This window comes from Orcinus orca, chromosome 12 (genome assembly GCF_937001465.1).
Source record: "Orcinus orca chromosome 12, mOrcOrc1.1, whole genome shotgun sequence".
Lineage (NCBI taxonomy): Eukaryota > Metazoa > Chordata > Mammalia > Artiodactyla > Delphinidae > Orcinus > Orcinus orca.
Window position 1 is genome coordinate 30,115,922 of NC_064570.1, and position 13,014 is coordinate 30,128,935.

The following is a 13,014-nucleotide window of genomic DNA, read 5'->3' on the forward strand; positions in this document are numbered from 1 at the left end:
CCAAAGGCCCCACCTCCTAATAATGTCACCCTGGACATTAAGATTTCAACATGTGAATTTCGGAGGGTGGCGGAACACAGGTATTCAGACCATAGCAGGAGGTGATGTTTGAGCAGAGACCTCAGCGATCAGGAGACGGTCAAAGAAAGATATGCAAGTATACTCTTCAGGGAGAAGAGCCAGTATAATGGATGTTGGGTATGAGGTTAGCATGTTCAAAGAACAGCAAGAAGGTGAGTTTGGCTGAAGCAGAGTGAAATCTGGCAGAGAGTAGGTGACGAGGTCTAAGAGCAAGTGGGACCATATAGTGTAGAACTTTTCAGGCAACATAAGGACTTTGGGTTTTAAGTGTGAAGAGAAGCTATTATAGGGTATAGGGTATTATGAATGTTAATTTAGCTACTGCATTGAGAAGGGACTCTAGGAGGGCAAGATTGGAAAGAATCATATCTACCTGGAGACTTGTGATTGTCCAGTTGAGAGGTGAGGGTGCCTTGGACCAGGATGGTGCCAATAGTGTTTATGAGAAATGGTTCCAATCAGGTTAGCTTTTGAAGGTAGCCCTCTCTGGACTTGATTGACTGCATCTCTGGGAGATGGTGAGGGAAAGAGAAGAGTAAAGGGAAAGTAAGGATATGTGAATGGTGCAGGGAAACATGTTTGAAGAAGAAATGGAAACTATTATTAATTAATTATTATTATTAATATTAAGGTTAATGTAGAATAAAAGGGTTTTATCCATTCTTAGTAGTGCCACAAAGAATTAGGGCGGCTGGTAGAACTTTTGAAGTGTAGATTTTATTTTAATATAAGGAAGTATTTTCTAATGATTAGGATTTTTCAAAATGAAAAGGACTGATGTAATTAGGCAAAAGGTACACATAGAGTTTTGAGGGGGTGTATTTAAGGAGAGCTTAAATAAACTCTTAATGAGGATGTGGTAAAATGCAGATCTGAAGGAGAATATAATTATGGTCTCCTTTTTTTTTTTTTTTTTGTGGTACGCGGGCCCCTCACTGTTGGGGCCTCTCCCTTTGCGGAGCACAGGCTCCGGACGCGCAGGCTCAGCAGCCATGGCTTAGGGGCCCAGCCGCTCCACGGCATGTGGGATCTTCCCAGACCGGGGCACAAACCCGTGTCCCCTGCATCGGCAGGCGGACTCTCAACCACTGCGCCACCAGGGAAGCCCTGGTCTCCTTTTTGTTCCAAAATTTTATAGGGATTATAAATTAGGAACTAAAAACACTTTTATTTTTAAATTAAACCTGCTAGTCATAGATATGTTCTACTGAGTTCTTATCCAGACAACCCAATGACCACTAGACAATAAGTCTGTATCTACTAAAATACAAATAACAAAATGCTGGTGTAAATTAGGTTGTAGGTTATGAAGTATTTTCACATACATGAGTTCATTTAATTTATTTTCACACAATTCCAATAGGTAGAGCAGTATTTGCAATCCCAGTTTAGAGGAGGAAATGGAAGCTATGAGATTAAAAATCTGTTCAACCTCATAGAGTACATACTAAATGGGGGAGCTGGGGTTTGTATTGTGGTTGCTGATATATGTGCCTTTTTGTTCACAATCAATAACTACATTGCAAATAAGTAAATAAAATATCAATAAAAATCAAAACAGCACATAAAACATCATTCTAAAAACAATAGGATGTAGTCTTGTCTTTAAAATATTGAGATTATATTGTTTCTTACTAAGACTTAAGTAGTTTTTTTTTCCCTTTAGAATATTTTTAACGTATTGACTAGAAACTTTTCCTAATCAAGAGAATGTTGGAGTGAATGTTGGATGAACATTCAAAACCGTGTATTTACAAGATGAATGAAATGTGTTCTGTGGTCCAGTTATTTTCTTTTGTGTTCAACTTGTGTGAAGTCTCTGAAACACTCAGCTCCTGTGTCCCAACGAGCTCTGTCAGTGTCCTCACGTTTGGTCTCCTTCAGGAAATATTGAAGTTGGGGTTTTCATCACTTCTAAGGACAGGGAGGGTTGCTTCAAAGAACAAGGCCAGTTTTGAGATGTTATTGCCCGCATAAAACCATTTAACTACATGGTTAAATATAGTTATTCTTCAAAAATATGAGTGAAAAAGAGCCTCTGTTATAGAATACATGTTTGGACTTTAAATCAGACTTTCAAGTCTAGTTCGTCATCACATTGACATAAATATCATTAAAGGCCAAACCAACAAGGTTCTGGTGAAAAGGTCAGAAAGAGAGAAATGGTTTGAGTGCTTTTTTTCTGTTTTGCTTATAAGAATATCGCTAATTTGGTTTTAGGACACAATACTAAACAGGAATATTATATAACATATAACCTAGAATCTCCTATTTTTGCTTTTAATATAAGGACTATTTAGGTGTCCAGTTTTTTTTTAAACATTCTGTAACAATTCTCGGATTAAAGGATGCATTGGCGGAAAGATAGAGACAAGTACATCCTGTCTCAGGAATGGTCTGTTTTGGGGGATGCAGTTTTTCTCTGCCTCCTACAGATCTGGCAAGGCTTAAGGAAAAACAAAAAACTCCCAAAGATCAGATAACAGAGTAGACAATGAGCTCAGATAAATTTGTATTCTCTGCTGCACCATACATCACCACTGTCTGTGTGGTTCCAGTGAGGTTTATGTGATGGAAAGTTCCTGCCTTAGTTGTTCTATTTCTTAAAAAAAAAAAAAAATAAGAGAGGTGTTTGTATTTTTCTTTGCAGGAAAAAAATTACTTTATGTTGATAAGGTGTAAAAGTCACACAGGCTTTATTATAGAGTTTAGGTAATGTGGGAAAAGGTTTTAAAAAAGAGGACGGGGCTTCCCTGGTGGCGCAGTGGTTGAGAATCCACCTGCCAGGGCAGGGGACAGGGGTTCGAGCCCTGGTCCGGGAAGATCCCACATGCTGCGGAGCAACTAAGCCCATGCACCGCAACTACTGAGCCAGCACTCTAGAGCCCGCGAGCCACAACTAGTGAGCCCACATGCCACAACTACTGAAGCCCACGCGCCTAGAGCCCATGCTCCACAGCAACAGAAGCCACCGCAGTGAGAAACCCGCGCACCTCAATGAAGAGTAGCCGTCGCTCACCGCAACTAGAGAAAGCCCATGCACAGCAAAGACCCAACACAGCCAAAAATAAATAAATTGAAAAAAAAAAGAGGACGAAAGCAATCACCCCAAATTCTGTTAGAAATAAGCAACACTAACATTAATGGAATGTCATTACAGACATTTTTCTATGTAGGTATTGATATGAAGATGAATAGAGTAGCATTAGAAAGATTATAATTTGTACACTGCTTTAAACAAAAATATTAAAATTTAATTTTGTTTTAATTTATCAGAAGAAAAAGAAACTAAATCAAAATTGAATAACTGTTGAACAAATAAACATTGCTATTGTTTTTAACTACAAGAGATGATATTGTATAAAGGAGCTCTCAAATGTTGAGAAAATAGATCATAAAAGATATTAACACATTTTTTTAAAAAACATGTTTCAGTTTTAGATCATAAAGATGAGGACATTCACACTTTCACATTTTCTCCCAACCTCCCTTTTGTACCTCCAAATATGTATTATTTATATTAGAATTTTTGTATTCTCAAGATTTTAAATTTTCACATTTAATTCTAAAACATAATTTCCACAATATTTAATGCAACTTTTATAGATTCAGTGATAATCCCTAATCTTTATATGATTTCTGCATTTCTGAGTTCTTTAATTTGATTCCTCAGGGTTTTGTCCTCAAGTTGCTTAATCAAGAAGGGCTTCCATGTGCCCTGAGCTCTTTTATATTTGAAAATTTCTGCATTTATATTTGGGCAGCATATAATATTTTGGAGTCTTAGGGTTTTTTTCCCCCTTTGGAGATGTCTTTGGATGAATGGGCTCATTCTTCCTCTACCTGGAGAATTCATAAGTTAAATTGAACATATTTCAGTGTTGAGCATATGAATCAAATTTTCCCGAAACACCAAGTGTTCTTTCAGTACATATATTCACTTCTTTTTTTTTCATTTCAAGGGAATTTTATCTTATATCTACAAACTTTTTTCTAATCTATTTGGGATTTTTCTCAAGCTTCTTCCCATAATTTTTCAGAAGTGCTCTTCTGCTCTCTGTTTTTTCTCACTTATTTGGTACTAATTTTTTTGTCTTAAGTTTATTTCCTTTAGTCTGCTATCCCTCTTTTCATCTCATTGTGTTGTTTTATCATCTTGTATTTGAGCTCTTGTTTAATTGAATTCATGTTCTTATTAAATAAACTTACAGCGTGAAACACTTGAGGGAATTCTCTCCAGTATAATTGATTTATATCTTCCTCTAGAGTTGATTTTTTCTGTCTCCTTATATGAAATGTGATATAATTTCCTTTCACCCTAAGTTTGCATGGTTGTTTGTCATTTCTTGCTTACGCTGAGCCAGTTCTGTTTAAAACTTCTCTTTGCTCTGGTTAAATATAGGTGAATTTTTACTACCTTCTAAGCAAATCTGAGACAGCTTTCTTTCTCTCCACACCACAGTTTGACGTTTGGGTGATGTGTTTTTATGTACTTCCTTTTCTGTATTTTGAGGGTAAAGGGCTGTGTGTGTAGAGGTGGGACTCTATATCACAATGCATGGGTTATTCCTTCCTCAGATTTTATTAAAAATCTATTAGAGGATGTTTACTAAGTGGTTAGGGCTGAATGCCTTTCCATAACGGAATGTCCCAGGCCTTATATCATGCTGTCTAATCTGTTGCAGCTCTCAAGCTTTTGCTTCCATCAGGGAGATTCAGCTTTACTGGGTGCTTCCCAACGTTCACTGGCTCAGGGAGTGTCCAGAGGATTAGGAGTTGTGCCTCGTTAAGTCAGATTTCCTGGTTTCCTTCTTTAGCAATTTGATTGGTAAAGTATATACTGTGTCTTTTCTGTTGGTTTGTTATGTTTTTATTTTTTTTTAAGTCAAATTGCTTGAGGTAGAACATACATACAATAAAATGCCCCTATGGTTAAGTATACTGTTCTAAAGTTTTCTCAGATGTGTACCCCTGTTTAACCACATCACAAATGAGATATAGAGCATTTTCATCACCGCCAAAACTTCTCTCACACCTCTGGAGACAATCCCCCCTCCACACAAAGCTCCAGGAAACCAGGAAACTGCTTTGTCACTATCTATTGGCTTTGATCTTTTCTAGATTTTATGAAAATAGGATAAGATGGTATATACTATTTTGTGCCTGGCTTCTTTAACTTACAGTGTTTCTGAGATTCATCTACACTGACGAATGTATACTGAGATTCATATATATACATGAATATATATGTATGTATGTAGCATCAGTCCTTTCCTTTTTATTGCTGAGTAGTATTCTCCAGTGTGTATATACCCAAATTCATTTATCGATTCACCAGTTGAAAGACATTTGGATTCTTTCCAGTTTGTGGCTATTATGAAGAAAGTTGCTATGAACATGATTGTGTTCATCCTTGTATGGACATATGTTTTCAATTTCTGGGTTAACACCTAGTGGTGGAATCCCTAGATTGTACACTAAGTTTATGTTTACTGCATAAGACTCTCAAAATGTTCTCCAGAATAGCGTTCCTTCTTACATTCTCACCAGATTAATAAGATCTCCTACTGCTTAACAATCTTCCCAATGTATTCTGTATTTTCCAGATTTTAAATTTTACCTATTTTAATGTGTATGCAGTGGTATCTTATTGTAGTTTTATTTTCCATTTCCCCGTGACGCATGATATAGAGCCTCTTTTCACATGGTTATTAGTCATTTATATATGTTCCTTCATAATGGTTCAAATTCTTGTCCATTTAATTGGGTTACTTTTTTAAAAATTATTGAGTTGTAAGAGTCCTTCATAATTTTAAAGAGTTCTTTATACTTTGGATATAGATCTTTGTCAGGTATACGTTTGCAAATAATTTTTCCCAGTCTGGCTTGATTTTACTTTTTCAACTGTATTTTTTGAAGTCTGTTTTATCATTTTTGGTTTGTTTTGTGCTTTTGATATCCCACGTAAGAAATTGCTGCCTGCCCAAGGTTGTAAAGATTTTCTCCTGTTTTTTTTCCCAAAAACTTTATAGTTTTAGCTTTAGGTTGATGATCCATTTTGAATAATTTTTTGTGTGTTGTATACGCTGAGGTTCATTGTATTTCACACAGATATCAACTTGTACAAGAACCATTTGATGAAAAAAACTACCCTTTTCCTATATAATTACTCTGGAAGGTTTGCTGAAAATCATTTCACCATATACTGACAATTTCTGGACTCTGAGTTCTGTTTCATTGTGGTACATATTTAGCTTTACTATAATACCACACTCGATTATTATTACAGTTTTATAGTAAATCTTGAAATAACAGTGTGTAACGTGTAAGTCTCCAAACTTGTCAAATTTTTTCTTTTTCCAAAATTATTTTGGATAGTCTAAGTTTATTCCATATTTGTGTATTTTTAAATCAACTAGTCAATTAAATTAAGCTTACAAAGGAAAATTACTCATCAATATTAAATCCTTCCTTTTTATCAACTATAGTGATATATAAATAATACCCTTCTATTTATATGTATATCTGGGTAGTCATTTGGACACTGCCCAGATGTGCAGAAATGTAACTGTTTTACTTTCTAGAACATTCCTAATGTTTCTAATAACTAAGTCCCAGTCCCAGTGAGAGCAGAAGAACTTGCTACTTCAGCATTACCTGTTTCTGGTTTACAGCTTAGTCTTTTAAGGAAAAATACTCAGGATAAATATTTACTTTTTCAGGATTTCTCCTCATTCTGTCTTTTCCTTCTCTTTTCTCCAGTGGTAATCTGGAAGTGTGGTGTAGGACAGGCTGGAAACGTTAGGAAATTAGTTGGTGTGATGTTACAGAGTAGGAGCCTGAACAAATTTAGTAGGAAGGGAAAGGAGACAATAAAAATGAGACAAGATGCCAGGTCAGGGAGGTTGTGACGTGCTTCTCCTCACCCAGCCTGTCATGCTGGCTCCAACACAGGATTCATTGGGTCTACCCTTTCCTACATCCTTTCCCATATATTTATAGTAAGTAAATAAATGTGTTTATACCTCTTCTGTCATTTTATACTGTGAAATCTCAAACAGATACTAGTTTACTAATTTGTTTTAGCAGTAAAACTTTTTAAGATTTCATCTACGTATATAATACACTATTCACTCTTACCAGCAAGGCTGCGGAAAATTTAGGGCCCTTCGTCCACCTTAGTGCTTTAGCAGAGATTCCATTGCCACCTTGTGGTGTTTTAGGTGATTACAGGCTGATGATCTCCACACCCCCCGACTCCCACCCCGCTAACCCCCAGCATTTCCCTGGTGATGAAGTTGATTTTCCTTTTTTCAAGACAAATACCTTAGCTCTTTGAAAAGTAAATTTGATTTTTAATATTTGATTTAAAGTTATTTTATATTTAATGAAATATAAAGCTTTTAGTGTATTTAAAAGGACATTGTATGTGAATATAATGGGCCTCTTTCAAGTCAAATTTTTACTTTATGCAAGTTTTTACATGTACAAGTTTTATTTTATACTAATTCTGGATTGTATCTCTGCAAGTCTTCACAGTGTATTTAATTTACAGTGTTATAGATCTAAGGTCATTGCTAGATATGTTTAATGTAGTATGATGGTGATTGCTGTCTATGGTACTTTAAGGTCTCTGTGCAAAATAGTACATTTAAAACTCAACAAAGATATATTGACTTTAATTAAAGGAAAAAGAAGGTTAGGAATAAAGAATATAAAGATTCTCATATATGACCTATTGTATTATTCATTGTCTTATTAGAGTACAGAGGAAATGATTTTGTTTTAAACATTAAAAATTTATCTTCGTAACTGTAAAAGATTAATAAAGGATGTTTAATTTAATTTAAAAGATAATATTCAATGTGCCTGAGTATGTTATGTGTGTAAGAGAGAGAGTCGGTAGTGACATAATTAAATGAAGAAATGGTGAAGATCAAATATTAAAATTATAGATTCCTCAGCTGGAGGTTAATTCATTGTTAATTACTGAAAATCACTGGAACTTCCTCTTGGGGTGTCAAGGGAGCCAAATACCTACTGGTTACCCATGATAATCTCCTGGAAGGTCCATGGAGTAGTTTATATAAATTTCTGAGCTATGCCAACACTTACACTTTTCCTTCTTTCAAGAATCAATAATATCAAACTTATATTTAATGAAAGACGTCACCTGAAGAGCACATCTTGAAGCTGGTCATGTCATTCTTCTGTGCTTTCGTCCTTCTTTCTTGGACATTTAACATATGTTTTTTTAGAGCAGCAAGTAGAAGCAGAAGGTATCATCTGTAGAGTATTTTTTTCTCAGTGGAATATTAAAAACACTGGTTCCAAAAATAAAAAATAAAAATAAATAAAAAATAAAAACACTGGTTCCATTTCAAATTTTTCAAAACTTTTTGTCACTTAGGCAAGCTAAAACAGGGCAGCCAGCAGCGGTCAGGCTTTTCAACATCATGGAATTGAAATTTCCAACGTTGTTCAGTACCTTTTGAGATTCTGTACGTTTCTTCATTACACCATTAGCATTATACTCGTCAGAACTGAATGCTTACCAGCTATATTGTTAACTAGAACCAAAACAAGTACGTGAGGAATTAGGAGGCTCTGGGGAAGCTTTCTAAGCCAAAACGATTTGTTTAAAAGTAATACCCATCTGTTACTAAACCGAGGAATTTTGTTTTTTTTTAAAAGACTCCTTATTTTATATGTATTTCTTCTAGCAACTGCTTAAGAGTTCATCAGTGCTTTGCATTAGGTTATCTGTGTGTGTAAAAATGAACAAGTATGAAGTCTATTTTAGAATGTTGAAAAGTGATGGAAACATGTAATGCTTTTGTTCTGAATATGACTAATTATGGTTATTTATTTTAAATTCAGGACCTGGCCTTTCATTATTAAAAGCCCCAAGCAGTATAAAAACCTTTCTTTCATGGATGCAATGAATAAGTTTAAATGGACTAAAAAGGAAGGTCTTGCCTTCAATAAGATTGTCCTTAACCTGCCGGTGAACGTGAGGTGTTCCAAGACAGACAACGCAGAGTGGTCGGTAAGCCCCACTTTGTTTTAATCTTCGGGGAAATCAGATGTTACATCTTACCTGAATCCACAACAGGTACAATCAAAGGAACAGACAGATATCCGTAAACCCAGTGGTCCGGCTCTTGTCACCTTTTTTGGTTCTCTTGGTATAGTATAGATTAGCCAAATCTTGTCTTTTGATATGTCTGCGAATTTATTCAGTGATTACTTAGATTGGCCCCAAACTCCTGATTCCACTTCCTTTGAAGAAGGCAATCTATTCTAAAACTAAAGTTGGGGTGAAGAAGGAATAAAATGGGATGAGAGCTTCAAAAAAAGACAGAGCGTGTTTTCTATCTCTTCTTTCCCAAGGGCGTGTCCGGCCCTCTTCGCCCCCTCGCTGGGAATCCTTAAGGTTCCGACACCCGGACGGTGCACAGCTTCAGCATCCATACCGCCACCCCTTTAAGCCCTGCAGAAGCGCAAAGGCTGAGCAAGCTTGGCCGCAGTCCTGCTCTTAAATCACACACTCAGTGGCAATGTCTGCTCTTTCCTTTGCAGATTCAAGGGATGACAGCATTACCTCCAGATATAGAAAGACCCTATAAAGAGGAGCCTTTGATGTGTGGAGCTTCTTCCACTTCTCTGCGTGGAAGTGTGTCTCTCGAGCTGCTCCTGTGCTTCATGGTTCTGGGCGGCACACTAAGCACCGCGAGCTTGTAATTACGTGCACCGCTAAGCACGTAATCCTGTTGTGCTCCGTCACCATGGTTTTCCGAGATCCGAAAGTGCAGGTTAAAGACACTTTGGGCGTGAAGGGTGAGGGTGAAGCTCTTGGAGACTTTCCTTTCACATGTTCCCTTCCTCCCCTCCCCCTCTTCCCAGGCTGCCTGAGAGATGTCAGTCGGGTTCTCGTCTTTTCCTCAGAAACATCTGATAAAATGTATCGACCCCCAAATAGAGCAAAGCTGGCCTGACTTAATATAACCTCTTAAAAACTATGGATAAAGTCAAGTGGAAGTAAAAGAATTCTTTATCTCCTTCTGTATTTCATTTTATTGAAATACTCCTTGTTATTTTACTTTTTAAAATTGTTGATTCGGTTTCTATATTCCTTTTTTTTTTTTTTTTTAATGTTTTCATCTTAAAGGTGTAAAAGGAAGTACTCTCCCTTCCAGTTGTCTTCCTCTTTATTGCTCTCTGGTGTGACTTCCCAGATGTAATGGTGGTCCTTCCTACCTTTCCGCGTTACCTGGTTCTGTCCTTTTCTGTGCATTACCCACGGACCTCAATGCTTTCTGATGGTGCCCATTCTGAGTCTGAGTCCCAAACTACCCTGAATCCATCTCAAAGTACTTTTTTTTCCCCTTTCCCTGCTCAGCACTGGCCAGGTGAGTTTTTTCCTTGAGCTCTGTCACTATCTAAAAAGAAAGAGGCTGTGGGAAACATAGAAATGGTACATAACTGATTGTAGGCTGAGGAGAAAATGTAATTGGCCGCAAACTCTGTGCTGTGAGGGGTGTTTTGTGGGGCTCCAGGGCAAAGGCCAGATAGTGTGAACCAGCTGAGGAGGGTGTGAGGTCCCTCCCTGACCATGGTGGGTGTCACACGTGTTGCATACTGGCTCAGTCTGAGTCACAGTTGCTATTGTAGATGTATTTTTATATTAGATAATAAACTAACTTTCCATCGTAAAATTGTCACCAACTGAAAATCTTGTCACCTTTTTTGGTTCTCTTGGTATAGTATAGATTAGCCAAATCTTGTTTTGTGTCTTTTGCTCATTTCTTAAACTAAGTCTGTTTGGATCATATTAATAAACTAAATAAAATTAAATTTTTGTGTGGTATCTTGCATACTCCTTGAGAGAATCAAGTGGTTCAATACCGCTTGATTTGCCAGTCCAGTCAATTAAGAATGTTGCATTTTTCCATTCCATTTTTAAGCCATTTCTCCCTAGCAAACAATGTCTTCAACACAAACCGTATTGTCTTTTAAATAAATATTATGTTTCGGAGTTTTTCCTTCTTGATTCTCAGAATTTGTCCATCTAATGAAATACTTGTAATGTTTTTGAGGAATATTTTATTGTTAACTTTAATTCTTTTTATTTCATAAGAGTTATATCAGATTCTATTATTTTCCTTCTAAATATTTATGTAAGAAATATGATCATCTCAAACACTCCCTATTTGAAATTTCATGTTTATTTTTACTTCAGAATTTCTGGATCTGAGATATCAAAGTAAAATGATTTCCTTTGGAAATTGTGTAATATTATATTTGTTTTCATTGTTCTTAGTAAGGAAGGTGCACATACTGGCTCGAAAAGGATACACAGCTTTTGGAAACTCAAATCTTTGGAGCCAGGGGAATCTATTTTTCTACTTAATGTTGCTAAGAATAAAGCTGACATTCTTCTGGTAGGAATTCTCATGAATATATATAATTTTGAGGCATTGACTCTTTCTTTGAAATTGGGATAGGTTATCTGTTGAATATTTGGTAGGATTCTGATTATATTCTAAGTTAGTTTGCTCTTTAGTTGAGCAGACCTTCCTGAACAGCCCAGGCTTTTAACTGCTGCCCTGGATCAGGTCACAGTACCTGTTTCCTAGGCTGTCAGGGAGGAGTGCCTGAGACTCAAGGGAGGACAGAGTCTCCATGTACAATGGTCCCTGGTTTGAGCCTCCGTGTGATAAAACCAAACTTCATCCAGGCCATGTGAGGTTGAAAGTATCTTGGGTGATCATTTCCTCTGGAGTAGTCTCAGGCAGGGTCAAGGGTGAAAAGAGTGATTCGAGTGATGCAGTCAATAGAGGCAGATGAATTAAGAGCTCCGGACTTTATCTTAACGGCTATGGAGGCCAACGATGAATAGCAAATAGCAGGACATTTGGAAGCAGGATATAACTGCACTGTACAATCTGCTCAACTAAACTCTTATTGTTGGACGTACAGGCCATTTCCAGTTTTTCAGTATGATAAACATTGCTGTGATTAACGTTCTTATAATTAAAACTCTCATTTCTATAAGTATTGCCTTATAAGTTACTAGAAGTGGAATTACATATTAATAATTGCATATTTTTGAGAATTTTGATGAATACTGCCAGGTGCCTTCAACTTGTTGTTCAGATTATTCTCAAATGGTTCAAAGAAGAATCCTATCTATCTATCGCTCTATCTATCATCTATCTATCATCTGTCCACAGGGAGAGAATAATAATTCAATATGGTAAAATGATACCAATTGAGGACTGTGGGTGAAAGATATAGGAGTTTTTTAATACTATTCTTGCAATTTTTTAAAATTTGAAATTATTTCAGAATAAAAAGTTACAAATGCAATAATGAAAAATCCACCTATAGTAAAGTGATCCAGGCAGGTGACCTTCCCTAGACAGTGGCGAAGAGAGAAGTTGGAACATGATTATGCCTCAGATGCCCATGGGTAAGTGCAGGGATGACTGGCAATTTGCCAGTTCTGACTAAGGATGGAATATATTCCCAGTTTAGAGGTCCAGAACAAAGGGCTTGAAAAATTTAGGGATTTGGAAAGGATCCCAGAACAAAAAAGGAAGAGGTTTTGGAGCTGGAAATCATTAAAAATATGTATCATTTATTTCATGTTTTTTCCCCTGATTATAAATCTAATGTGTAGTAATGCCTATTCACTGAAGAAAATTTAGAAAACATGGTAACTTAAAAAATAGACAAAACCCAAATCTGTTAATCCTATTACCTAGCGACTACCAACTCTAACTTTTTGGTTCATATGCTTCTAGTATATGTCTGTGAAGGTATATATTTATGTGAATCCATATTTAATATTAGATAACACTAGCTTCCGAAACAAATTCCAAAATATCAATGGCTTAACGGAATAAAGTTTATTCATATTCATTTACT

General features: G+C 36.4%; 1 protein-coding gene across 1 annotated transcript in view; it reads left to right on the top strand.

Annotated features, from left to right (window-relative positions):
- Window positions 1-11,126, top strand: part of MOXD1 (monooxygenase DBH like 1) — an 82,930-nt gene extending 71,804 nt beyond the window's left edge. Inside the window, exons 11-12 of the mRNA XM_004263819.4 lie at window positions 8,962-9,130; window positions 9,664-11,126. Coding sequence (XP_004263867.2) covers window positions 8,962-9,130; window positions 9,664-9,825 — 331 coding nt within the window. The 3' untranslated portion in view covers window positions 9,826-11,126. The remainder of the gene's footprint in view (window positions 1-8,961; window positions 9,131-9,663) is intronic.
- The last annotated feature ends 1,888 nt before the right edge of the window (window positions 11,127-13,014 follow it).